This window comes from Acanthopagrus latus, chromosome 22 (assembly GCF_904848185.1).
Source record: "Acanthopagrus latus isolate v.2019 chromosome 22, fAcaLat1.1, whole genome shotgun sequence".
NCBI classification, from domain to species: Eukaryota; Metazoa; Chordata; class Actinopteri; order Spariformes; family Sparidae; genus Acanthopagrus; species Acanthopagrus latus.
Genome location: NC_051060.1, coordinates 20,996,138 through 21,022,094, shown reverse-complemented (window position 1 = coordinate 21,022,094; position 25,957 = coordinate 20,996,138). Strand labels below are relative to the sequence as shown.

General features: G+C 44.7%; 3 protein-coding genes across 3 annotated transcripts; 1 reads left to right on the top strand and 2 right to left on the bottom strand.

Moving 5' to 3' along the window:
• Window positions 1-369: 369 nt before the first annotated feature.
• On the bottom strand, window positions 370-12,667 carry lrfn5b (leucine rich repeat and fibronectin type III domain containing 5b). The gene is made up of 6 exons (XM_037085570.1): window positions 11,983-12,667; window positions 5,723-6,639; window positions 4,707-4,881; window positions 3,423-3,756; window positions 2,256-2,556; window positions 370-2,116 (listed from the first exon to the last, which is right to left on the bottom strand). The coding sequence occupies exons 2-6, from the start codon at window positions 6,611-6,613 to the stop codon at window positions 1,421-1,423; spliced, it is 2,397 nt and encodes a 798-aa protein (XP_036941465.1). The 5' UTR covers window positions 6,614-6,639; window positions 11,983-12,667; the 3' UTR covers window positions 370-1,420.
• A 639-nt stretch (window positions 12,668-13,306) lies between these two features.
• Window positions 13,307-16,262, bottom strand: LOC119012097 (sterile alpha motif domain-containing protein 15-like). Its single transcript, XM_037085577.1, has 3 exons — window positions 15,965-16,262; window positions 15,769-15,867; window positions 13,307-14,824 (listed from the first exon to the last, which is right to left on the bottom strand). The coding sequence occupies exons 1-3, from the start codon at window positions 16,034-16,036 to the stop codon at window positions 14,651-14,653; spliced, it is 345 nt and encodes a 114-aa protein (XP_036941472.1). The 5' UTR covers window positions 16,037-16,262; the 3' UTR covers window positions 13,307-14,650.
• A 180-nt stretch (window positions 16,263-16,442) lies between these two features.
• On the top strand, window positions 16,443-25,811 carry LOC119012094 (methylmalonate-semialdehyde dehydrogenase [acylating], mitochondrial-like). Its single transcript, XM_037085571.1, has 12 exons — window positions 16,443-16,642; window positions 16,989-17,030; window positions 18,860-18,934; window positions 19,360-19,521; window positions 19,673-19,751; window positions 20,684-20,986; window positions 21,295-21,416; window positions 21,751-21,940; window positions 22,365-22,546; window positions 23,668-23,847; window positions 24,594-24,692; window positions 24,804-25,811. Exons 1-12 carry the CDS (start codon window positions 16,604-16,606, stop codon window positions 24,906-24,908), a joined length of 1,578 nt encoding a protein of 525 aa, XP_036941466.1. The 5' UTR covers window positions 16,443-16,603; the 3' UTR covers window positions 24,909-25,811.
• Window positions 25,812-25,957: the final 146 nt, after the last annotated feature.

The following is a 25,957-nucleotide window of genomic DNA, read 5'->3' as shown; positions in this document are numbered from 1 at the left end:
CAGGCGAGAGGCGTCCCCGGTGACTAGCGTGGCCTCTTTTCATCATCTGCTTCCCTCCTCTCTCTGAGCAAACACAAGGGCTCAGGGCAGGGATCTGTCAGAGGTCCACCACTCGCAGAGAAGGAGGAAATTAAGTCGCTGCAAGACTCCCTAAACCCCCAAATTCATCAGGCTGCTTGCTGAACTAAGCGATGCATCTGTTGTTTTGATTCTGCAACAACTTTGCAGCACATATGAGAAGCCGTCTAGGCCAAATGTACATATTCCACTTGCACACACAGATACTAGCTCGTACATACGTATAGAGCTCCTGCTAATTCTGAGGCAGAGAGAGTGTAGTGAGAGTTGACGAAGCGAGTTGAAAATGAAGTTAGTCTGAGTGTGTCCCCCCCTTTTTCTTTTTTAATCACTGGTTTATTTATACTGGTAAACATCAAACAGAAACAACAGCAAAATCAAGAGCTGACGTCCTCCCATATGTGTGATTATCGTTTCCCTTACATCGACAAGTTAATTTACAATGGTTGTCATCGGCAAGACTCGATAAACATCAGGAAGTAAAAAATATGGAGATGAACCGTTCCTCTGGACTCTCATCCGCGCGGGATATCAGATTACCTCCCGCACCTGTCGCGCCGTCGGTGTTTGGTTCGGTTGTCGCTCCAATCAGTCACGACAGGAATCCTATCAGATTTGAGTCTTTGTGTAATTGTGTGATAAAAATGTATCGATTCAAACCGGAGGGCAGTATTAGGCTGAGTCGACTTTGTGCCACAAAAAGTACTGCATTGTGCTGCGTTTTGACGGCGAAAAAGATGGAGCGCTGTCTGTCTACTACATTCTGTTCCAACACCTCTGGGATGTAAAAGCACATTCGTAATCTCTCCGAACCACCGCCAAGGTAATTAAGACATGTCGCCGTCTGTCTGTAGAGCTGGAGACAAGAATCATGTTCAAAGTCTACAGAGATTGTATCACTTTAAGTAACAGGCAAAGAGACCGCAAGTATAATAACCCCACCCCCTGCGTGTTTCTGCCTTTGTTATAATACAGTATGTCCAGGTTACTGCATTCAATACCACATGAACACTTAAGGTTGTGTTGAGATGTATAGTATCTCGCACACACCGTAACATTTTTGTACATGAATTTGCTTTTATACATTGTTGTGCCTTTCCTCAAAGTTTGATCAAATGTCCTTGTAAAGAAGACTTTGATAGGTTATAAGGTAGAAAACAAACGTGAAACGTTTCCCATAACCCTGTACGCCTGCCTTGCACCCAAATATATGAGAGAAGCTCACAGGTCCCTCAACAGAGAACGCGAAAGCTCAAAACAAGGCATAAAATCCCTGTCGGTTTCACAACGGGCCACAAATCCAATCCAAGAAAACAAGCGGGCGCCGGTCGTAAACTCCAAATCATAAAGTGCTCTCCAGAAGCCACTCAGACCTGGAGAGCTTGTCCCTGGCCCGGTGAATGTTTGTTGTGCTCTCGAGCTGCGGCAGCTCTCCGCTCATCGACAGGCTCCGCTTGGAGCGCAGACTGGCCCCGGTTTTGGGGTAGGCCACGTAGCAGCGCTCCCTGTATGAGTCTGCGTTAATGGAGTGCCTGCGGTTCACTCTCACTCCCCCTGCAGGAACAGTCATGTAATGCTGAGGGGCCTGTTGGGGCCGCGGGGCCCTGGGAACGGTAGTCCATTTGGTGGGCTGGCTGGGAATAGCCAGAGCGATGGCGGTGGCCATTTTGACCTCTGAGGAGTTATTCCGGTTCATGTTATCCAGCTCTACGTCTGCCTGAGCTTCAGCCCGGCGAGCCTCTGAGGGTTTCGGTGGAGCACTGGAACGTTTGGGCCTCGGAGCGCCAGGGGAGGCCGGATGCCAGCTGTGGCTGGCAGCGGAGGAAGAGACAGTGCAGTCTGGGACGGTGGGTTTGGTGGAGGCTACAGCCACCGGCGGTCGCTGCTTCGATGGCTCTGGGGGCGGCAGGGAAACTCTGAGGGAGTCTTTGTCATTCTTCTCTGGACGCAGGACTTGCTTGGACAGAGACTTAGGAATCCCACAGCCTTGTAGCTGTCCGTCACTGCTCAGTGACCGAATATCCCCCATCTCGAGAGCCTGACATGACGGGAGACAGGAGACAAGTATGCGGAGAGAGAAAAGAATGAAAGCAATTCTTCAGACGCCATTGTTTCAATGTCTACAGGAAAAAGGAGCAGACAAAAGAACAAAACAGAGGGAATCATGCCAAACTGACCTTATCTGCATCTCCTTGGTTACACACCCGGTAGCGCACAATGAGGAAGATGATAAAAGCGAGAACTGAGGCCACGATAATCCCTCCGATGATAACCACGATGGTGCCCCCGAGGAACTGGGACTGCATGAAATGGCATCTCAGGTACTGCGGCTCCGTGGTGAAGTGGACACAACCGATCACCCTGGTGGCGGTCAGCGCGGTCACCTGATCATCGTAGATTGCCAGCACACACAGGTCATAGTTGGTACCAGCCGCCAGGTTGTTCACCAGGATGCTCTTACTGGTCGGAGGTATCATCCTGCGAAAGGGAAACAAAAAAAAAAAAACCCTCTGTGAGTTCTGACATAGATTAGGGAGGGTTAAATGAAAGCAGACAGAAGCAAATCAGATTATCCGGCTTATTGTTTTGTAGGGATGAAATGACATGACAATCATTCATCTCTCAGGAGGCTATTTAAGATCTGTCTGGGCATAATCTTTCATGACATTTGATTTATTCTCTCCAGCGTCATCGCTGATGAAAGGTTTCTCTCAGTCACTGGGGAGGCAGGATGCGTCTGTTTGTTCACAACATCAGGATTACAGAGTTTCCCTAATGTCTCCCGAATTAAGTAGCCGCTGCTCAACGCCATATGGGTTGTTGACTTCGAATTTCCTTCGGCGGAAAGGGGTCTGTGCGACGGTCCCATCATATCACAGTGATTAGCGCTAAACAAGGAGTGAAGCAGGGTAGAGATGAAAGAACGCTGTGTACGCCGGCTCCTAAGACGGGCATCTGTGAGGCCTCTGATGCTTTTCTGTAAAACTGCTCTTTCATCTCCGATCAGTGGTGCTGACATTCTGTTTTGATTTTGTTGATTAAGCATTATCAAGGTTTTGCACATAATAAATGGCGAGGGGGGGGGGGCAGGGTGGATTATCAGTCGAAGAATAAGCAGTCAGATACAGTGCATTAGCCTGTCTTCCTGATGGGATTAATAGACGGCACAAATAACCAGGAGGATAACTTGGGCCAGTTCATGATGACTTAATATTCAAATGGATTTAGGCCTTCAAAGGAGAGTATAAAGGTAAAAAACGGGTCAGGGGATTTTTTTTTATCAGCTTAAGTATATTTGCATTCTTATTCCGATTTGAGGCTATTTTGCCAGTCTCTGTGTTTACCTGTAGACAAGTGAGTCGTCGTAGGTGCCATTATACTGGATCTGGAACATGCGTATTCCGGGAATGCTCCGCTGGAAGTTAAACCTGACCACGGCCGAGGTGGACGTGGCCTCAGCGATGACCACTTTCTTCTCCGGGCTCGTCTTGGCGTTCCCCAGAGGCAGCCCTCCCGCCTCCGCCCCCGTCTTGGTCACTGTGGCGATATCTGATGATCCGGGGTCAGGCTCCTGCTCGGCGACGGTGTTGTTGGTGAAATGAGGGAGTTTAGCGATGACCAGATCTACCGTCTGCTGGGCCTCACCTGCCGGGTTGGAGGCCACGCAGGTGAAGGAACCTGGAACAGAAACTAATTAGATTATTATCCTCCCCGGTATTCGTTGTGAGATACAGATAAGTACTATGGGAGGAAAAAAACAAACAAAAAAAAAAAACAGGCACTGAAGTTACAATGAAAACATATCTAATCCTTTCCTCAGTAAGAGTTTGATATTTGGGAACTATGCAGAGACGCTAACAGTCCTGAAAGATGACATTTCTTTATCTTGCGCACACAGAAGATAAAGAAAAAAAAACATCTTTTAAGAACACAGTTGCTCTGTAGTAGTAGTTTTTTACTGTCTTGGAGAAAGTTGGATCATAAGATTTACATCACTCACATATCTGGTACAATAAGGCTACACAGCCAGCAGCTTAACATTTCAAACATGACTAGCTTGTCTGGCACAATATCTGCCCTCAAGCACCCCGAAAGCTCACTAATTAAACGTGTAATATCCCTTTTGTTTAATTCCATCAAGGAAACCTTTGTGTAAAAATAACAAATCACCACAAGGTTGCTCCCAGCCAAGAAACAGTTTGGGCTCGTGTTGGGTCCAAAATTAGTGTTTTGTTTATCTCTGTGTAAAAATCCTGAAAGTTGATTGTTAATAAGGTTAAAGTTTATCAATAACAACTAGAACAGACAAACATATGAGTGGTATCAATCTTCTCACCCAGCTCTCAGCAGGACGGTAGTAGTGAAGTTTAAATGTGCAGGGCGTTAAAAATGTATTTTTTCAAATATGCAAGAAACTTATCCAACAAGGTGAAAAGTCATTTGTGGTTTGTGACTTTATTCAGAGTGCGAGCCAACACTCACACTCTAAACTTTATCAACTGATGTAGACAAATATTTAAGTCCTACAGTCTTCTGTGTGCAAAAGCAAACAACCAATTTTGCTCAGTAAACAACAAAAGTGCAGCCACTGGGGGACGAGGATGGAGGGGCGGGGGGTGTAAACAGACCAGAGTCCTTGACAGTGCTGATGAGGATGTCCAACGTGCCGTCTGTGTGGACCGCGGCCCTGGAGGAGTTGGACATAAGGCGTCCGTCAGGGGCGATCCAGTGTATAATGGGGTCAGGGTCGCCCCTGGCCTTACAGCGCAGAGTCACACTCTGACCCTCCAAAGCTCGCAGCTCCTGCAGCAGAGGGAGGAAACACAGTTAGTGGGAGGAATTCAGCATATGTAAAATAAAGAGACACACCGACTGGATGATGCACTGAATCCCAAAACTGAAAAAATTAATAAATAATTTTTTTTAAAAAACGCCTTCGGCCAAGCCGTTTGTGCTGCGAGTTTAGAATAAGAGCCTGAGCAAGTGAGATATAATAATTAATGCTCATGCTGATGATGTTGTGTTTTAAAGCAATATGCCCCATAAATATAACCAACAATTGATCATTGTCATATTATTGGATTAGCATGTTTATGTAGACAGGATAATCAATATGACAGTCTGTATACTGGGGGTTGGAGTCCAAGTGAAAGATAATTTTCTCTGCAATTATGCAAACGATGTCTGCTGCATGTAAATGAGACGATATAGCTGTAGTTATTTGGCAAGGACTTGATCAGATAATTTTGTTTGGATGCATGAATCAGGGGCTAAATCACTGTAAGCTTTCAGTGTGTAATAAGGGCTGCGCTGCAGATCCTGCAAATAAACCTGCAAATAGTTTTATTAAAACTGAAAATCCTGCTAAAGGACTTATCTAAAAACTCTCCAGAGGCCACAATTTGATTACATTTCTTAAGTAAGTCCTATATATTTTACAATATTCAGTTAGCTGAGCCGATGGGTCCCACAAGTCTTGTTAGACTCATCTGGCTTGCAAAGATAATATTTGTTGTGACAGTCAAAGAAAGCACAGAGTGCCACCTTGGATTACTTAGGAAAAAAAATCTAATGTCTGGCTCAGAGAGTGTAACAGTAGTGAGTGTTAGGTCTTACAGTGCACAGCTATGTTTCGAGGTTATACCTGAGAGTGCCTGGTGATGAGCGGAGGCTCACACAGGAACTCCTCCTCTGAAACGGTCCAGAAATAGCGTCCAGCGAGGTGCTGCGGCGAGGCACAGGTCTCCAGATCGTCCTCCCTGCGCAACCTCCGCAGCCAGAGCAGCTCACAGTTACACCTCAGGGGGTTCCCTCCGAAGCTCAAGGCGAATGACGTCGGCCCCATTATCCCAGAGGTGGCCAAGACCCCCGCTCTCTGGAAAACAGGGTCAGGTGGAAGCTTCTGGAGCTTGTTGGAAGTCACGTCCAGCCTCTTGAGCTTCTGCAGCCCAGAGAATGTGCCCTCGGGGATGTAGCTGATCATGTTGTGGTCCAAATTGAGCGTGTGGAGGTTGGACATCCTCTGAATGGCCACCCATGGCGCACCTTCCAGGTTGTTGTAGGATAAGTCCAGCTCCTCCAGCGCCGTCAGATCGTTAAAGGCCCCGATATGGATGTGGGTGAGCTGGTTGTTGTTGAGGATGAGGTGGTGCAGCTTGGACATGCCGCTGAATGTGTCGTTGGTGATGCGGCTCAGTCGGTTGCTATCCAGGTGGAGGGCTCGCAGGTTCTCCAGGTCTTTGAAAGCGTGAGGCGTGATGGAGCCGATGGTGTTCCGAGAGAGGGTGAGGTCCACCAGCTTGGTCATGTTGGCGAAGTCTTTGCGCTTGATGCTGGTTACGAAGTTGTCCCCAAGACGCATCTCCACCGTGTGCCTGTCAATGTTCGGGGGCACGAAGAGAAGCCCCTTTTTGTCGCACAAAGTCGCCAGGTTGGGGTTGAGCATCTGGCAGACGCAGCGTTTGGGGCAGATCTGGACTTTGTGGGCCTTCGCAGCCACGCCGAGGACTATCAGGTAAACCAGGAGAGACTCCATTTGGTTCTTCAGTCAGGTTGACACGCCTACAACGGATCAAAGCAGACGGACAGAAAGAGAGGGGGCACGCCATTTATCAGGTAGTCAAAGAACAAGCATGAAATCTGTGATCAAAATTTGTATCATCTTTATCAAACTGTCAATTTTGTAGCTGTGAAGTGGTGGTGGAGGGGGGGACTCTGCTCTGTAACGCTGATGATTTGAAACAGTATTATTATTATAACAGCCAGCTCGCAGCGAAGACATACAGAGACTCCAAACTCCAAGCAGGAAGCTAAGTAAGTGGATGCCTGAACAAACAATAAGTGCTGTGCAATTAGTGATGAAACTAATGATTCACCTCCAAACTTGAGAGTGAAACCTCCCCAGTAATCTTGTGTGATATCTGTGACAGCTCTGCTTTCCAGCCCCTGCTCCACCGATCACACTTTTTTGATATGATAATGCCCAGCCTTTTATGTGTGTGTACAGAGGGATGAAAGTCTAGACCGGCAGTCATGGGCCTCATCAGAATTAGACTGATATCTCCCAGGATCATATAGCCAATAGGAAAGGGATGATTGGGCCCAGTGCCTCAGCATGGATGTGCTATGCCTTGTTATTGATTTTCTCTCTGCTCTCTCTGCTGCTACTCTTACTTATGACACAACTGAGATGGAGGATAAGGAGGGATCCATTTGATGAATCCGGAGACCTTGTCAGGGATAGAGCACGTCATAAAACTAAGACAGTGGTAGATCAGATCACAGCTCAGCAGGTGCATCGCACAAATGTACCAGAGCGAAGAGTGACATTCGCTGCGATTATTTTTAGAACTTAAATTTAGTGTCATTTTGGTTTAACATGCAATATTCAACCCTCCGGGTGTCCCATTACGGCACACAGAAAGGAACACCGATCCAATCAAACACGGGGAACAAGGGATCCAATCCCACGACCGTTGTAAAGGCTAACCTTTAAATACCGAAGAGAATGGCTGATTTATGATTACAGCGATTTGTGGTTTGCTGGTAATGCCTCCATTGTCGACACTGGGTCTCGGGGTGTGTGCATGAAAATCTTGTCTCAGCAAAGGGCCTGCCAACTGAGCGCCTTCATGCTTCGAAGGTCTCTGTCGCGCCGGAGCTACGAGACACAGCTCACGACCCTGACAGTTGGGAGTCTGAGGTAAATATAATCAAGCAAAAGAAAAAAAACATCAGACAGAATGGGAGTGACATGTGTGCCATGTGGGGACATGTTTTTGATGTGGGGAGAGGAGTGAAGGAAGCCTGGTGGCATCCACTGACAACAGTCGTGTTTTGACAGCTTGGTAAAATGTATCACAGCCCGACAAGGAGGCGGGAGAGAGGTCGCCTTAAAATGGCCTCTAACAGCAAAGGTAGGAATGATATCATTGGAAAGACGTTTTTATGAATACTGCTGATAACACTGCAATGAATCAATGTCTTTCTCGGCCCATTTTTACAGGGGACAACTTCACCAAGTCACACAAAAGCCTTGCTTGGTGGATTGTTGTCTGGTGGTGGTGGTGGTGGTGGTGGGGGGGCAGTGCTGCAGAGCTCTGAGGCTGCTGGGAAACGGTCTTTATTAAATTTTGTCATGAATCTCCTTAAAGTACGGCAGATGACTCCAGTGTAAAAGTAGGGCTGCGAAAAAAGCTATGTGTGGAAACTTTATAATGCCTATTTTAGGTGTCTGTGTGCATCAGAGGAGAGTGCTCAAAAGCTGATGTGTAGGCAAGTGTGCTCATGCTGGCGTGCCAACCACCTTCTGCTCTGACTCTGAATGGCACGGCCTCTGGATGTGCAATGAGGCGGAGAGGACCTGCTACTTCCAGACTCGAATGGCGCTGAAGACGCGATATTGATTCACTCTCTAGAGATGGGCCCCCCCTTTTTTTTTTTTTTTTCCCTCTGCTGCTGAAAACTCAGCCAAACGTGAAGAGAATGGTTGCAACGGTAATCCCTACAAAATTTGTTCTGTGAGGACAAAAGGACGGGCCCCCTCTCGCCGGTGAGACAGGACAGGAAATATCTGTCGCCGTCTCCCTAATTTGCATTTAATTATGGTTGCTCCGCTGAGATTTGCATAACAGGTTGCACTCATCAGGTACATGAACAAATAAGTAGATAATCAATCAATGCATTCATCAATCATGCACTTCATCTTTAAATGTCACACCTCCAAGAAAATCATTATCCTCCAGGTTGGGCTGTTCATTACAGAAAGGCGACTTGGGAGGGCCACGTATAAACAAGAAAACAGATAATCTACTGATGCATTAACCATAATCTCCTTCTTAGTCAATCAAACGTTCATTTACTACCTCTGAGCAGGTCGTTCTGCCCTCCGAACAGAACAGACTGACAGCACACACCCACACACTCACACCAGTGGGTGGATTTGTGCCTAATAGAGGTAGCTCACTACACAACAACCCCCAGCAATGGAGACAGACATTCATGCGCAGCAGCAGCAGCAGCAGCAGCAGCAGCAGCAGCAGCAGCAGCGGCAGCGGCAGCAGCAGCAGCATACTGTAGGAGAGGATATCCATGGTCTCCCTAGGGCAGCATTCGCCAAGAAAAGCCTTATGCAGCATACTGCATGCCAATCGGCCGGTGAGGTCATGGGGGATATGTTTTCAGATGGTCGAACTTATGCTCGAGCTCATGTGAGAAAGCCTCTGCAATCCACGTCTGGGCAGGGAATCAGGGAAAGCAGGCCTGCGAGAGGAAGTTAATGAGATGAGGTCTGCTTGGTATGCCTCCACGCAGGTCGACACGATGGCACACAGGCAGCGTCTCTCACCTGGGTTTACTCCGGGAGGAGGCAGCCGGACGTTTGCTCCTGCCAAAAATAGGCTCCTGTTGTGTCAAGGAGGTAAAGTGATGCTGCAACATGACGGTAAAATGGTATCGACAAAGCAGTGAAATGGGTCCTCAGCCCGCCCGCTTTATGAGAACAAATGGAGCGGCCGAGTCTGCTGAAGTGGATCATATTTTGACTGAGTTGGTAGAAAATACGTCGCCGGTTAAAAAAACGCACGCTGTAGCCCGAGTCCAAACATCCTGACCAAACAGTGATGCACTCACGGAGCGTCTAACTAACACATCTGTGTTTGTGAATGTGGATATGTGCGGTGACACTCTTTTCCTACCGAGTCTGCCAATGTTAGAATGTGATAGCTCTTGGGTGACAGCCTCGATGCCATGGCAACACAGAAAAACGTCAGTTTTGGGGTGAGATGTAATCAGCGGCTCATTTTCAGATCACCTGCTAATATTTAACACAAAGCGTCCGCTCTGGAGGAGAAAAGGACTCAACAGTCGAGGTCAATATATAGCAGGACCCATTGTACCATTTATGACCCGGTCCTGATGAGAAGAAAGGAGATTGTGCACTCAGCTAATCTGAGCCTGGATTCAGTGTTTGGACTGACTGAATTATTACTCTTTCTCAGGTCTCGGTGAAATAAAGACCCCTGATGATTTGATGAACTTTGATGTAGTTGAAATGATTTCTCGCTCAGACACCTTTGTGTTGGAAATGTGTGCATCTCTATGTGTGTGCCAGGGGGATAGCATACTAAGCAGACCCCGCTGCATCAATAGAAGTGCTGTTCGTCAGCATTTACAACTCGCCCTTGTAATTCCAAGTGTTTTCCTTCACACGCTATCAGAGGAAATTTTCAGCGGTACCTTGATAAGCTGGATGTCTCCAGACTTGGAGCATAAGTGAACCAAATAAACACCAAATATCACATGCTGTCTTGTGTTACAGCGGGAGGCTGGATGTGCCAAATTGAAAGGCTGATCGCTGACTTTGGATCTTAATTCTCGCACTGTTGTGACGTTGCCCTGATGTGAGGGGCTTATGACCAGGGATTTTCTTTCCGGAAAGGGGAATGCAGAGTCCGTGCACGCCGCTTCTGAATACCAATATGGCCTCTTCAAGTGAATATTCTCCACGGTGTGGGCCTGCAGGTTTGAAGACTTTCAAATGGGCCAATTCCCAGGAGCAATATCAGGTACAGGAAGTGTACGAAGACGCACAATCCTCTCCTCTCTTAATGCTCTGTTACATGGGCTTTTATCACGTTACAGTCTGAATGTGAGGGAATAAGAGCGGCTCGAGTGAAATCCTCGGTCACTCTACCCGACGACTCCTCTCCCGTCTTTCGCAGACCCCCAGGATCCTGTGTGTTCTACCTCACACAGCAACAAAATGGCTAAATAATGCATAATCTTCTCTATTGTGTTGTGTAATGGGAAGGCAACTCTCTCGGACAGCACATGCACACATACACGCTGCATGTGTGGATGTGGTGTGCGTGCATGCGTGCAAGTTTGCGACTGTTAAATAATCTCGAGTGTCTCAAAGCACTTCTTCAGCGCAAAACAAAAAGCCCCTTTTTGGAGGCGAGGGGAGAAAAAAAAATTTGGGTCAGTGAAATGTAGAGCTGGTCTGCAGAGCAGCCTCGGTGTTCAGGAAGCACACATCACTCCTCTGCTATCGGTGGAAGGTAGCGGCACAGAGGCTACATCACTGAGTGCATTAACATAGCAGTAAGAGCAAACAGGAGCAGCAAAATGAGGCGTGGGCCTGATTTCACTGGTGTAGCAGTTGCAATGGTGCCTCGGGCACTCATGAATAATGAGATATTTGATAACTAACACTCAACATAAGACGAGAGCATTATCCTTCATAAAAACCACCGGGGCCACATTTTCACCTGTCTCCCATCAGTCACCTGGCAACATGTTCCCCTGCCCACACACTCATCCTATTATCAATTTTCTTACTTAGGGCTAATTTAGACTTTATCACACCTTAATGACTGATTTGCATATCAGCTTACAGCACAGAGCAGCCTATCACAGGAGCCCCCCCCCCTCCTGTGCAGATAGAATCCACTATAAAACAAAGAAACACCTCACACATCCGAAAATCAATCTTTCCCTGCCTGCATCTGACTGAGCTGGGCTGAATAAATGGCCACATTAGATTCTCACTTTCACCTGTAGGGAGAGAGAGAGAGAGAATAAGAAGAAAGCTGCACAGGACGCAGCCAAGTAGAATAAAATTGCGATCTGATGGCGTTCCTTGGCATTTTGGAGAGCTCCTTTTTTTTTTTTTTTTTTGACCTTGCGGTGCAGGTCCTGGGCTGGTGGGTTACAACCACAACCCCTGTCACGAGGGAAAATGTGAACCCTGTCAAATGGGACCTGGGAGAAGTACCTCAAGTCAATATTGCGCCTCTTGAAAGACAGTCTCTCTCTCCCCCCCCCCACCTCCTCACCTCACCTCCTCCCCAAAAGAGTTCAGAGGCGCCAATTCAATTGCAGACCATAAAATATTGAATTTACCTTGCAGATGAAACATGAAGCCAAGTCAGAGGAGGGTGGGAATGAGCTGATTTCCTCCCGGGAGGGCTGAGAGCATTCTGAGAGCGGGCTTGCCTTTAAAAAAAAAAAAAAAATGGGACCGACGGTGCCTCTCTCCTCTCCTCTCCTCTCCTCTCCTCTCTCTCTCTCTCTCTCTTGGAGATAATTCAGGTGTCCCGAAACACGCGTCTTGGCTCCTATAACATGTGACGGCCTGCGAAACCGGCGATGCCCTTCAAGAAATCCATGACGAGCGGATAAAGGACGTACTCCTCTCCGGTTGCCTTCTCCTCGCACCGGAGGAAATCGCAACTCGGCGTCTCTCCCCCCCCTTTCGAGAAAAAAACACTGGAAAACGCAACCTGCAGGGTCCCGGTGCGGCTTCGAGGCTGCAGCTGTGCGGGATCGCATCTACTGCGCATCCGCCTGTATGCACCTCCACAAGAGAAAACGCCTTTTGTAGCGACAGGCTGCTTTAATATCTCCAGCTCAGCTGTGACTGCCTGCCTGCCTGCCTGACTGCCTGCCTGACTGACTGGGGCTGCTTTGAATTCAGCCAGATGTTCGTATCGCTTTCACGGGGAGGGGGTGTTTCGCCGGCGACGCAGGGCTCAGTGCGAGTTAATCCAGATTGACTGAAAGGTTGCTGCCATCATATGGCCTCCCCCCCCCCTCCACCCACCTACCTACCCCTCCTCCACCTCATCCCTCTGCCCCCGGACTACTGTCAACCACCGACCCGGCTCCATTTCTGACCAGAGGTGCTGTGCTCGGAATGGTAATCAGTGCGCTCCGAGCTGCACAGAGACCATTTGTGTGCGCAGACAGATGCAGTGCCTCCCAGCCCATCTCACAGGCAGGCATCATAATTTATTCATGTAGATTGAACTACCACTGCACGAAAATGCAGTCGGCCTATAACATTCTCTGAAAAAAAAATAATGATAATAATTAAATGTTTAAAAAAGGGAGATGGAAAACAAGTTGGATGAAAACCAAGAGGTGTTCATTCATCCATCCATCCATCCATCCATCCATTCCTTTAGATGAAAACCTCTGGTGCTTTTAGTTTGTGCCAAACACAGCAGCTTATAGCTGAATATCCCTGCATGTATTACATAGATTATTGGCAAGAAAGTGTCGAGTTGGCTGAAAGTGAAGCCCTGGCTCCTCCGTGGGTCTGCTTGGCACTCCACCCATCACTATCTGATAGATGCAACGATCCTGTGGCCTTTTGTGCAAGTTGGCAAAGAGGCCTATATGTTCATAAGTCTTCCACAGTACAGAGGCGCAGGAGTCTTTCTCGCAGACTTTTTTTTAAATTTTATTTTATTGTATTATTATTCCAAAGAACAATGACCTTACACATGCTCCCTGTGGGGCCTCCTGGCACTTTGAAATGACTGTTTGCTGTCGTCCACAGAAGTACCCTGAGGATTTCTGCAGCAGATCAATAGCTCCATCCAGTTACAACATGAGATCAATGAGAATAGCCTATTAAGCGTAGTTATCCAGAGCTGAAATGGCAAAAGCTATCTAAGCTGTTATTAGTGTGTGTGGAGTTTCTGATGTCACATGTATGAAAAAGTGAAATCAGTCTCTGTTGTGAGTTCACTCTGTAGCTTTTTTTTCAGACAGAACAGTGTTTACAATATATACTTCTTGATATAAAAACAAATAAAAATAGGAAGAGGGGAGAAGGCTGGAGAGGAGAAGACAGGATGCAAGGAAAGGAGGGGAGGAGATCAAAGCAAATAGTTTTAAATAAAAGGAACAATTTGCTAAACAATGGCCACAATATCTGCACGTCTTTGTGTAACGGTGCATAGATTTCTTATGTATTGGTGTGAAGGATAAGTTCAACCAAAAATGAAAATGTGCTTCACAGCAAAACAGCGTTGCAGCACTTTCCTTGATGGGGACTTGTTTTAAAATGTGAAAAACCTAACTAACCCCGATTGTCTGGCATAATCCAAGACGTCATGTGCACCCTCAGCGAGCGGTTGAGCCTGAGCGTTAATGAATGCTATTAGCAGCTCCCACCTTTAAAAAGGGTGTAAATTAAGTCTTTTCAAATCAATTGTGGATCTCTGGGCTTGGATTACACCTGACGAGCTGTACAGAAATATTTCAATTATTTTTCAGTTTTTTTTTTTTTTTTTTTAACATTTGGAAGTCTCCATCTGCTTCATTTTTTCATTTGTTTTGCGTTGAAGCCTTGAGTAATGTTTTGACATCCCACTGGTATGGGGTGAGTCCATTATCAGTGATTTTTCATTTTTGGGTGAACTTGTCCTTTAATAATCCTAATTCTCTGTCATTACATCCATTGGAATATGAAAAGGTAAAAAAAAACGGCAATGTGTAACACATAAACAAAAATAACAGTTTTCACATTTCTGATTTTTCTCTGGGAGGGGGGGAGCGACTCCCTGACATGACTTCACTCCTCGCAGTATATCTGATTTTCCACCAGCCACAATGACATACAATCATGTTGCTGGTGGGAAGTGTTAATGTCAACCCTTGCATGTGACCCACTCCGAGTGTGTCATCGTAGTCATCACGAGCTGACAGGTGGTGATATGAAACGACGCTGACATGTTCTGCTTGCTGCTGCGCTCCTTCACCGCTGTGATTCATGCTGGGCTCACTGACGCATGTCATCCAGGAACTGCTGGTAGGTGAGTCTGTCCGCCTGTTCACCTGTCCGGCTCTTCTTCTCCAGGAACCGGCCCCTGGCGTCCCGCGGAGGGTCGGCGATGCTGCGGCTCCACGGGGCCTCTGTGATCCCTAGCAGCTCGCGCACATGAGCAGAGATGGCCTGCGGGGGTTCACAGCAGGGTTGAGTCCTTTGATAAAGTATATGTTTGCAGCACCTAACCTTTATATAATAAGGTGTTCCCACTGAGAGTTACAGTGTTTAGTCTTTTATGGAGATCTCACTTAGATAGTGGCACCGTGGGAGGGACGGTCACAGGGTTACACTCCCAAAAAACAAAAAAAAAACAAAGGACATACAGAGTAAATGAATATAAATCTCCACTCAGTAGAGCAGTAGGCAATATTTTACCGAGTGTATTCGTGTCGAGATGTGTGGTTTGATGTCTCAACAGTAATGCAGAGCCAAATGCATGCGGGCGCTTTCAGCCAATTTAGTTCTGACCTCAGGGAGGGAGAAGAAAAACAGCTGCTTTCACTGTAAACGGCATATACGTGATACGTGAGGTGTCTGCTGGCAGTAATGCTCAGCTGCTACAGCGCATAACTTTAACTGGATGTCACACCGTTCAAAGAAGGGGTTTTTTTCAGGTGCCAAATGGGATACGAAACAGAGTTGGCACAGACCAGACGTGAGTTTTCTTGTATTTACAGTCCACTCAGAGAGATATGAGAGACATTTGGATCGCGATTTGATGAGGCAAATAAGAGGTGTGCCTGCTGTTGGTTTATTGAAAACGAATGTCTTGTGGGATTTCCAACAAATGCTATGAGTCAGGATACTTAAATTACATCAGAGTGTGATTTCATTAAGTCTAAGAGGTAAGAGTAGCCTGTGGGTTATAGCACACTAGTTCTGAAAGTACCTATCTTTATCCTGGTGTTACTCAGCCTGTTGAAAGTGCTTTGAACATTGTGTGAGCCTCCATCTTTGATATGTAAACAAGTCTCCAGTGTAACATCAATCTCTTTTTTGAAGGCCCTGAATAATAACGAAAAAAAAAACCCTCCAGTTTCCCTCCTCCTCCTCCTTCTGCTCCTTCGTACCTGCATGTCTTTAAAATCTGTGATTCCAAGTCTTGGCAAGTGGATGCAATTTACATATATCAGCTTTCTTCCCGTGATGAGGTTCTCCGTGAAACAGGCCTGTGACAGAAATGAGCAACGAGAGTCAGAGCTTTCGAAAAAGTGTGTGAATATTATCAGCATTGTCTCTGTTTAGTTTAGGTGGATGTTAACATACTTTGTATTGTGGAAATCCTACAGACTCAATCCATCTCCCAACATCTTGACAACTCCACTGCAGAAACTCCATGTTGCCTCTAAGCACGTTGCCATGGAAACTGTTACCTGGCACTAGGTGTTTGAAAGTATTTCCTTCGTGTTTATTTATATAAACGCAGTTGACACAGTAGACAGTTGCTTTAGTCGTTAAAATATATATAAAATGGGAGTTTTAACGGGAGGTGTCGGGTGTTATGAGACAACTAGGCCACATTTCTGACAACAAAGTTCCAGGAGAAGCCTCGATAAAGTGTCAGAGACGGCTCCAGTCTGTGTGTGTGTCGAAAGAGCCAATGAGCTTGTTCCAATCTGGGGCGGCTGGCAAACTACGCGCAGTGATTGGCGGTTAAATCGAGTATGTCCCGCCCACACCGAACGGAAACAGCGAATGGCGCCGCGCGCAGCTTTCGCAGATCAACAAATGAATGCGCGCAGGTGCTGACAGCCGTTGATGTGTTGTAGATCGCAGCTGTGTATCCCTCCGCGCTGTCCTGTGCAACATTTCTGCTAGCTAAAGTTCTCTCAGCGCTCCCGTGTCTTGTGGGTCGGTTGAAGGGCTTTGGAGCAGGAAAAAAACAGAGTAACCCGAGTCCCCACAATGGCAGCCATCCTCCTCCGCTCCCTTTTGAGCAAAAAGGTAACACACATTCACGCACGCGTTTGCAAAACAGTTGGTTTTATTTGATGCTAATGCAACTCAAAATAGCTAACAACGTAGCAGCTGCTAGCTAGCTAGCAAAGCAAAGCAAAGTCGTTGGCCAGCAGGCACGTTGCACCCAACCCACTCCTCCTGACTTGCAGGTGTTAAATATTCATGTGCAATTTAAGTTGGCGAGGTGAGGACAGGTTTCATTTGCATCATGTGTACATGGGTGACGAGCGATTGAGCCCTCAGGCATGGCTGTTTTGTATTTGACAGTGGGTTTAATATGAACTGAAGTTGACTAACTAACGTTAATCCTCTGGTGGTTTATTTCTTGCAGGTCCCCCTCCAGCTGGGTCGCTGTTACTCCGCCTCCTCAGTGGTAAGAGCCTCCACTCTCAGGATTTCATAACCCATCAGTGAATGAATGAATGAAGGTTACGTGTTCACCACAGGCTCTCCAGTCTGGTCTCCATGTGCCACGTTTTGTTACATCACACAGTTAACCTTCATCATCTGACACACACACACACGACCTCATGATGTCAAAGCAGCACAATGCTTACTGAAAGTTTGGCCAAGTTTGTTTTCATTGACGGAATATGAGTCACATGCATTTCACATCCTGTTCCATGAAACTCAAAATGGAGCGGAGACTTGATCCTGTTTGCTCAGATTAGAAGTTAGAGATAAACCTTAACAGGTTGTTTCAGCAGCACAAGGGCGGCAATAAGTACAGATAAATAGACTAATGAGATTAGAATGGAAACACAAACAAGATAAAAGGACATAGGTCTTTATGATGATGAACTTTTGATATGAATATCAATATTTCAAAACACACAGCATTTTTGCAGGGTTACTTGAAATAAAGATTTACTGTAAGGACTTCTAGTATTTGGTTGTTAAAGCAATGTGACCAAATGGGGACTTTACATTGCGATTAAACAAACTTTTCATTGTTTGAGCAAACTATGTGGCCGTTCATGACGTATGCCTTACTATAATATCTTGTTTGTACCGTTACGGTGGATTTACTAGATGGGCTATTCATAAGATATTTCCAGATTTGGATGTTTGTGGAATATTAATATGACTTTAAAATTATTTAGTAAGCAAAACCTCCCTGTGTAAGGTTTCACTGTGTCTAGAATGTCAGAGTTCTGACATTAAGCCAAAGAAATGCTACTTGGACCTTCAAGTTGGTATTTGTGTTGAGGCATGAATCCAGAAGGTGCCATTTTTAAAGCACAAGAGGTTCCCAGTCCTCACTGCAAGAGGCTCTGCATAAAGATGGCTCAAAACATCATTGTTTTTGCAGTTGGTATAAAAGTAAGCACTGAAATGTTTGCATAGAAATGTGTAGTACTTATACCATCGGATGTTTATCAAAATGCGACTCAGGGAAAGGCAGCTGACAAAACATTGCAGGGAGTGAGCTGTTTTTCCAAATAATGACTGCCTTTTAGAAGCTTTTACATTTACTTTTTTCATTGGATTGTGGGACAAAAATGTACACCAACAGCACATTCAAAACGTGTTTTGATAGTGTGCATACTGAGTTCATTTTAGCACTATTAATTATTGCTTATGTGTCTCGTGGAAAATGTGCTGTATCTTCAGCAGTGATAATACTAGAGACATAGAAATATTTGTGTTTTCGCAAGCACACACAGAGTTTTATATTTGACTAATTAAGCTAGAAACATGGACAAAATTTCCAGATCTACTATTTCATAAAAATCTCTCTCCGTGTTTGAACTCCTCCAGGTACATACAGCATGTATGAACACATTCTTTAAAGAATTTGCACAGTTCTGTAAATGTGAATTACTGGTAAAACAGGTATGTCAGACTGGTGCAGAATTCCCTCAAAGGCAACTACATATGTGTTTAAAAGTGACAGAATACTAGAACAAAATACATCAGGCACAGTGTTTTACATACTCACTACATGCATTGGTATGTATTATATCACTGGGAGACTCTGTTTTGAAAAGTTTGATCAGACAAACTTCAGACTTGAATTTAGAAAATGTTAAAATGAACCAATAACCACATTTTAAAAATATAGGAATTAAAGAAAGTTAAAATTACTCCTTCAGAAAGCCACTGTGTGTGTTGTGGTGACTGATGGATGTCCTTAATGAACTTAGTAATGATGTAATGAGGCAGAAAGGGATTTAATCATATGCTTCTTTGATCCTCTAGCCCACCACCAAGCTGTTCATCGATGGCAAGTTTGTGGAGTCCAACACGTCTGAATGGCTTGACATTCACAACCCTGTGAGTATTCATAGTTGAACTACATCCAGACTGCAACGTGGCTGCAGTAACAAGACCTCTATATATAAGCTAGCCCCAAATAACCAGTGCAACTCCGTGATAGTAACATGTGAACACTGCTGAGGGGAAAATAAGTCTTGATATGCCAGTTTCTAATATTTTATTAGTAAGAGAAATCAGAGCCCTGTGAACACAACCAGACCTATTTTTTTATATTTTCTTCTAAAAGTCCAGCTCTGCCATGGTTCAGCAAGTAGCTCTTGAAAGGTGTGTTGGATGATTATCGCATGCAAAAAACATTAGATATAAACGATGTTAACAATATAAAACATTGTTATCAATATTAATGAATTAATGCACATGCAGTAATGACTTCCCCTGCTCTCAATCAGCTTGTCTGGTATGAACTGTCTTCTGCTCCTCAGGCCACTAATGAGGTGGTGGGACGAGTTCCCAAAGCTACTCAGGAGGAGATGCTGGCAGCTGTGGACTCCTGCTCCAGAGCCTTCTACTCCTGGTCTGAGACTTCCATCCTCAGCAGGCAGCAGATCTTCCTGCGCTACCAGCAGCTCATCAAGGATAATATTGTAGGGAAATTTGTCACTGCTACACCTCTTGTTGTGTTTGTATCTTAAGATAACAACTTAGACAGTGGTTTTTATGTGTCTAGCTTTTTGTTATTTTCCTTGTTGATGTATTTTTATGAGTTGTAAACTGTTTTTCCCTCTGATGTTTTAGAAAGAGCTGGCTAAAATTATCACCTTGGAGCAGGGCAAAACTCTTGCTGACGCTGAGGGAGATGTATTCCGAGGCCTCCGTAAGTAAAGCTTAGACCTCCCAGTGTGCATTTGGTATTCGATATCCTGATTAAATTGGAGTGCTGGTGAATATATAGCATAGATCAAATTCCACTGCTAAATCTATTGTCTATAGTATCTGTATCGCCTGATGAAAAGTCTTTATCCGTGGCAACCCTTTATGTCATTGCCTGTGCGAACTAAGTGGCAGCAGGGTGTCGGTTATTTACGTGTAACCAGACACTGCTCGCTTTCACTTTTAAATTAATAATGGAGCAACAGTTCTTGTTTTGGCCATATTGGCTTAAAGAGGCTTCAAAGTGCCCAATTATAACAAAACAAAGCTTCGGGAAACAGCATCCCTACAGCATCACATCGTTAAGTCCTGATGTTGGAGTGTGTCTACCTAGTTGTTTTTTATGTAAACACTTTGCAGGAGCTGCTTTTAGTCGCATGCTATATAAAGATAATTATGCAGTTCCCCCTCAATGTGGTGAACTTGAACTAACAAGGGCCATGTTGAGAAATTAAAAGAGCCATGCACACTTGCAAATAAAAGAAGATATGTGGTGGTTCATTACAAGGAGGAGCTGCCAAAGTGTCTTTTTTTGTGTGTGCCTGGTACAGCTGCCAGTTTTTGAGTTATTCTGGCATGCTGACTTTGAACTTATCAGCTGGTAGACAGGCTACATCTGCAGGTGTGCTGCCAGCGTTAGATTTCCCACAGTGCTGAAGCCAATGGTGCTTGAAGTTTTCACAAGTTACAGTTTACTCATAGGGAAACAAAATCAATTACCAGTTTTTATTAAGTAAGATGATGATTTAATGTCTAAATAACAATGCATTATCGATTTTGTACTTGAGCCTATCTAGAGATGCATCCATTTGTTTATCTTTACCTTTTTTTTAATTTATTTACTTCATCCTCGCTGTCTTCCTCTTCATCCTCCAGAGGTAGTCGAGCATGCCTGCAGCATTACCTCCCTCATGCTAGGAGAGACCTTACCCTCCATCACCAAGGATATGGACACTTACACCTACCGGCTGCCCATCGGAGTGTGTGCTGGCATTGCTCCTTTCAACTTCCCTGCCATGATTCCTCTGTGGATGTTCCCCATCGGCATGGTTTGCGGCAACACCTACCTGATGAAGCCCTCCGAACGGGTCCCAGGATGCACCATGCTCCTGGCCAAACTGCTCCAGGACGCCGGGGCACCAGATGGTACAATCAACATCATCCACGGCCAGCACGCAGGTGAGTGTGTGTGTGTGTGTGTGTGTATATGTGTATATGTGTGTTTGTCCCTGCTCATTCAGACGCACATGATCTGTGTGTGTAATGAGCACTGGGGAAAGGTCCAAGGATGATTCAAAGACTAATCACATACCCCCTGGCAATATGTAGATGGAGAATTTCCATATTATGTGCTTCCTATATGTATAAGTAATTCAGGTGGTTGAGGCAAGGGGATTTGAATTTCTGTGCTCTTATATTGTGCCTCCAGGGTGCAGCACAGATGAAACAGAGAGGATTTACAGTATCTGTTTTGTATTTTTTTGTAGCTGTGAACTTCATCTGTGACCATCCGGCCATCAAAGCCATCAGCTTTGTGGGTTCCAACTCAGCTGGAGAGTACATCTACGAGAGGGGATCCAAGAACGGCAAGAGAGTGCAGTCCAACATGGTACACCAGAACCTCCAGTACTTTTTATTCATATTAACAACCCTTAGAATAAACATATAGTCCCTTTTACATCAGGGATTCATCAGTCTTACTAGACTGAAGTTGTTGTTTTTCCATTTATAACCCACTTATCAAATACTCCTATTGTTATCGGTAAAAACATATGGTGTAGATTACCTGCTCTTACTGTAACCAAGGCAACCGCTATGGGCTTAGCTGTCAGTTACTGAGATTTGTACCGTACGTGACTAGCAGTGTGCTGCCTCTGTTTGATGTCTTACTGTGTAACTGGAGAGAAACCCTACAGAGCCGTGTCCCACATTTCTAATTTCAGGGGGCCAAGAACCACGGTGTGATAATGCCCGATGCCAACAAAGAGAACACCATCAACCAGCTGGTCGGCGCTGCCTTCGGAGCAGCTGGCCAGCGCTGCATGGCTCTCTCCACTGCTATTTTCGTAGGGGATTCTCGTGAATGGCTCCCAGAGCTGGTGGAGCGCTCTAAATCACTGCGTGTTAATGCAGGTAACTTCACTAGTAACACTGTCAACTGGGGTTGTAGAGGTGTGAGATTTTCATGATGCTGTTCAGAAAAAAAATATCACAGATTCATGGTATGACATATACAGTGTTACGCTATTATTATTATCAGTTACATTGACCATCAAAGGACTGAAAACGGGCAAGTTTTCCTTATTATGATGACATTATTTGACATTTACTGACTGACATGAAATTGATTTTTTTTCTAACTATAACAATAGAGTTCAATACTGTAGAGAAGCAAGTATGAATAGCAAGACATCGCAGTTTTCATCACTGTGTACCGCTACAACCGCAAAGTCAACACAAATTTGCTAATCATTTAAAATGGTATTTGTACTTGTGCATTTTGATATAAAATCTTGCAGCGTGATACCGTCCATTTATAATGTTATGTATCCTTAAGGTGACCAGCCTGGGGCAGATGTGGGGCCCCTGATCTCACCTGAAGCCAAGGCCAGAGTGGAGTTTTTGATCCAGAGCGGGGTGGACGAAGGTGCCAAACTGCTGCTGGATGGAAGAAGAGTCAGTGTCAAAGGATATGAAAATGGAAACTTTGTAGGACCTACCATCCTGTCCAATGTTACGGTAGGATTTTGCTCGGCCGTATTTAATTATCTATCACCAAAAAGTGGAGATTTCACATTTACACACATGCAGTCTGCACCCCACCAACAGGACTGCCAGCCCAGACTGAAAGAGAAACTAAATATTTTATGTTATTTACTTAATTTATGTGCACCCCTTCCATTTCAACTCAGTGTGAGAGTCTTTTACTGCGTTATGCCTTTTATTTACAGTCACGCTTTCTAGTGCCTTTTCCTCTGCGGGCTGTGTCTGCGTTTCACTGCGCTTATCAGGGAGAACTTAAATTTCTATTGCCATGCATTTGCATGGCCATGTCACTAACAGGCCACTCAACAAAGAAGCATTTTAGAACAACATAAGATATCACAACATTTTAGATCAAGTGAGATATACTGCATTTAGTCATTGGTTTTATACAAAAAAGCTCTGTCTTGTTACAGAGCACTTTATTTGAGGAGGTTTGATTTTTTTTTTTTTCTGTATACTGATGCTTATTGTCCATTAAAAGAAAATCAGAATTGACGCAAATGAGAAGGTGTGAGTTTAAAAAAAATCGGAAATTAGAATCGGCTAATAAAAGAAGAACAGAATGCATCCTTTGCTCAGAGTAAATTGCAAGAATGTCAGTTCAGTCTGTTTGCAGTATTGTTGTTGTCATTTTAAATCACATTTTGGCATCCTTTTGTTCCCACAGCTGTTGGACTTAATGTTGTTCATCTGCTTCGCCCAGGTTAAAAAAAGCTCTACCGCTCAGCTACAGTTTATCCTGAGGAGATGGAAGTAATTTTCCAGGTTAAGAAAGCTGATAAAATGCTTTTACTCTGAAGCCTAAAATTGGGACCGCTCTATAAATTTTGGGACTTGAGGCTGATTTTCCTGCCCAGACAAGTTGGCTGTCACAGCACAGCCGTATTAAATCGCCATCTAATAATGCGTAGCTTTGTCACGCACAATTTGCACCACCCATCACCGTTTCCTGTTATGAATGTTGGGTGTCAGACAAGGTTCATATTAAAATAGAAAATAGATTTAACTCTTGCTTAATGCATTTAAAGCGCAAGCTGCAGTTGATGTTGAATTCTGTTCAAATCTCTGATGTGATGCTTCTGCTTTTATTCCAGCCAAACATGACATGTTACAAAGAGGAGATCTTTGGGCCTGTGCTTGTCGTCCTGGAGGCTGAAAACCTCGACGAAGCCATTTCTTTAATCAACAATAACCAGTATGGCAACGGCACCGCCATCTTCACCACCAACGGAGCCACGGCACGGAAATATACACATGAAGTGGACGTTGGCCAGGTGAGTGACGCTTTTCAAAAGGCTGGATTAAAAGGATCCTGGAGATGTATTTGTGGATACAAACGGTTCACACCTAAGTGTTATTTTCCGGTTGGTTATTTTGGTCCTCTGAGTCAAATGTACGAGACTTTGATGAGTAAACAGTTTCATAAGGGAGGTGTAGTGATTGAAAAAGAGGAAACGGACGTAATTCATGTGAAATGTCTGAATATTTATTGGAGTGACTTGATGGCTCAGAGGAATGGAGCTTTTTAGTTGCATCTAAGATTTTTAAAGTACATTTTTAATCAATACGCAGTATGCAAGTGCCAAATGTATATTGGAGACGTGTCAGTAAGGGCTGGTCTGAACAGGAGGAATGATTTTACAGCAAAACAAGTGTAATGTTTTAGGAAAGACTGTTGCAAGAAGTCTTTTTCAGATCCCTTGTGATAATAGTTTTGGTCCAGTGGAGTCCATGTACCATTTTTTAAATGTAAAACAGCATTTCTCCTTCAGAGAGAAGAAATCATTTTTCACAACCTTCGTTCTAAAGGAATTATTTGTGTATGCCTCCCTCACATGTACGCTTAAAGGGAATCCAGAGGACCGTGAAGTATATGTGTAAAGCTGAAAATGTTATATTGATCTGTCACACCTGACTTTTAAACAGACTGTCCACAATCCAGCCCACCCCCCACACAGTTTTGGGAAGATTTTGCAGTAGTTGTGTGATTTCATATTAATATGTGTACATGTTTGTACAGATTGGCGTGAACGTGCCCATCCCCGTCCCCCTACCCATGTTCTCCTTCACCGGCTCCAGGGGCTCATTCAGAGGAGACACCAATTTCTACGGCAAGCAGGTAAACCACAAAAGCAGCTCGTTATGTTAGATTATTATAAAAAAAAAACCACACACACACTCTGCATCACCACCCAGATAGCTGACACAGCAGTCGTCTCTTCTTCACCAGGGCATCCAGTTCTACACTCAGATCAAGACTGTGACATCGCAGTGGAAGGCTGAGGACGCCACTGTGACGAGCCCAGCTGTTACAATGCCAACCATGGGACGCTAAATTGAAAGCACATCCAGCATTAATGTAAATGACTCCCTATATGCCTTACTACGAAGCCCAAGGACAGGATTTGGGGGGGAGAGAGAGGTTACATGTCCTTTTTTTTTTTTTAACTGTTGAGAAATATTCACATTGGGGATCACAGGTTGGTGACTCGTAGGCGTTGTTGTTGTTGCACAAGTACAAACAAATGCAAAAAAACAAACGTGGGGAGATTAATCTGACTGATGCAATGAATGGTGCTGTGAATTTGGTGTATTTTGTACCTGTTTTCTCCTCTTTACTTCCTGTTCGGATCGAGTGGAGACAAGCTGCTCAATCATGTTACATTTCTTTTCATGCTCTGCCGTGTCATATTTCTTTAAATCTACACTAGATATCAAGAAGGATTAGGGATTCTGCCTTCAAAGCAGTGACAGTCTTCCACCAGTATCCTTGGGTTCCTCTGTTCATGAGAGAATTATGTAGAGACTTGAAATGTAGATAAAAATGGAACAAAGGCTACAATAGATGAAGGACACACCTGTTCTCTGTTACTCCACTTAAACTGAAATAATGGTTGCTGAGTTTTTGTCCTTTAAATGTATATCCTACTGTAAACTATCCGGTGTCGGGATTAACATTTCATCTGTGTGTCTCATAGAGGTCCACGGTTTTGTACTGTATCATTTTTTTTTAGAGATAGAAGTTAAATTGCAGTTTTCACAACATGGACTTGACATCTGATGTTCTTGATGAAAATGAAGTGTGATGAAGCTGTTAGTAGTCGTGCTGCGGTTACAGTACAAGCTATTTTCGGTCTGTGTCCCCTTGACTTCTCTATCAAGTCATGTGGCTGAAGCTGAAAAAAAAAGAAAAGGATTTGTCTGTTTTGAATAAAGACACTAATTTGACTCGGTTGAATTCTTGGTTGTGTTGAAATTTTGTCTTAATGATGTAAAAGAATGTGTGCAGATCTAGACAATGACTCTGGATTCCACAGATGATAAAAAAAAAAACTGTGATTGTTTGTTTGAACTTGACTTATTCTGATTCAGCGATGCACAGCC

What these genes read in the sequence shown, in the direction of transcription:
- lrfn5b (XM_037085570.1), bottom strand. Translation starts at nt 6,613, where the DNA reads ATGGAGTCTCTCCTGGTTTACCTGATAGTCCTCGGCGTGGCTGCGAAG. An exon ending in CAGCACTGTCAAGGACTCTG is followed by an intron (nt 3,757 to 4,706) that starts GTCTGTTTACAC and finishes TTTCTGTTCCAG; the next exon opens with GTTCCTTCACCTGCGTGGCC. An exon ending in ACCAAGGAGATGCAGATAAG is followed by an intron (nt 2,117 to 2,255) that starts GTCAGTTTGGCA and finishes CCGTCATGTCAG; the next exon opens with GCTCTCGAGATGGGGGATAT.
- LOC119012097 (XM_037085577.1), bottom strand. Translation starts at nt 16,036, where the DNA reads ATGGAGTTTCTGCAGTGGAGTTGTCAAGATGTTGGGAGATGGATTGAG. An exon ending in TAGGATTTCCACAATACAAA is followed by an intron (nt 15,868 to 15,964) that starts GTATGTTAACAT and finishes TTTCTGTCACAG; the next exon opens with GCCTGTTTCACGGAGAACCT. An exon ending in CAGATTTTAAAGACATGCAG is followed by an intron (nt 14,825 to 15,768) that starts GTACGAAGGAGC and finishes GAACCCCCGCAG; the next exon opens with GCCATCTCTGCTCATGTGCG.
- LOC119012094 (XM_037085571.1), top strand. Translation starts at nt 16,604, where the DNA reads ATGGCAGCCATCCTCCTCCGCTCCCTTTTGAGCAAAAAG. An exon ending in AGATGTATTCCGAGGCCTCC is followed by an intron (nt 19,752 to 20,683) that starts GTAAGTAAAGCT and finishes TTCATCCTCCAG; the next exon opens with AGGTAGTCGAGCATGCCTGC. An exon ending in AGAGAGTGCAGTCCAACATG is followed by an intron (nt 21,417 to 21,750) that starts GTACACCAGAAC and finishes TTCTAATTTCAG; the next exon opens with GGGGCCAAGAACCACGGTGT.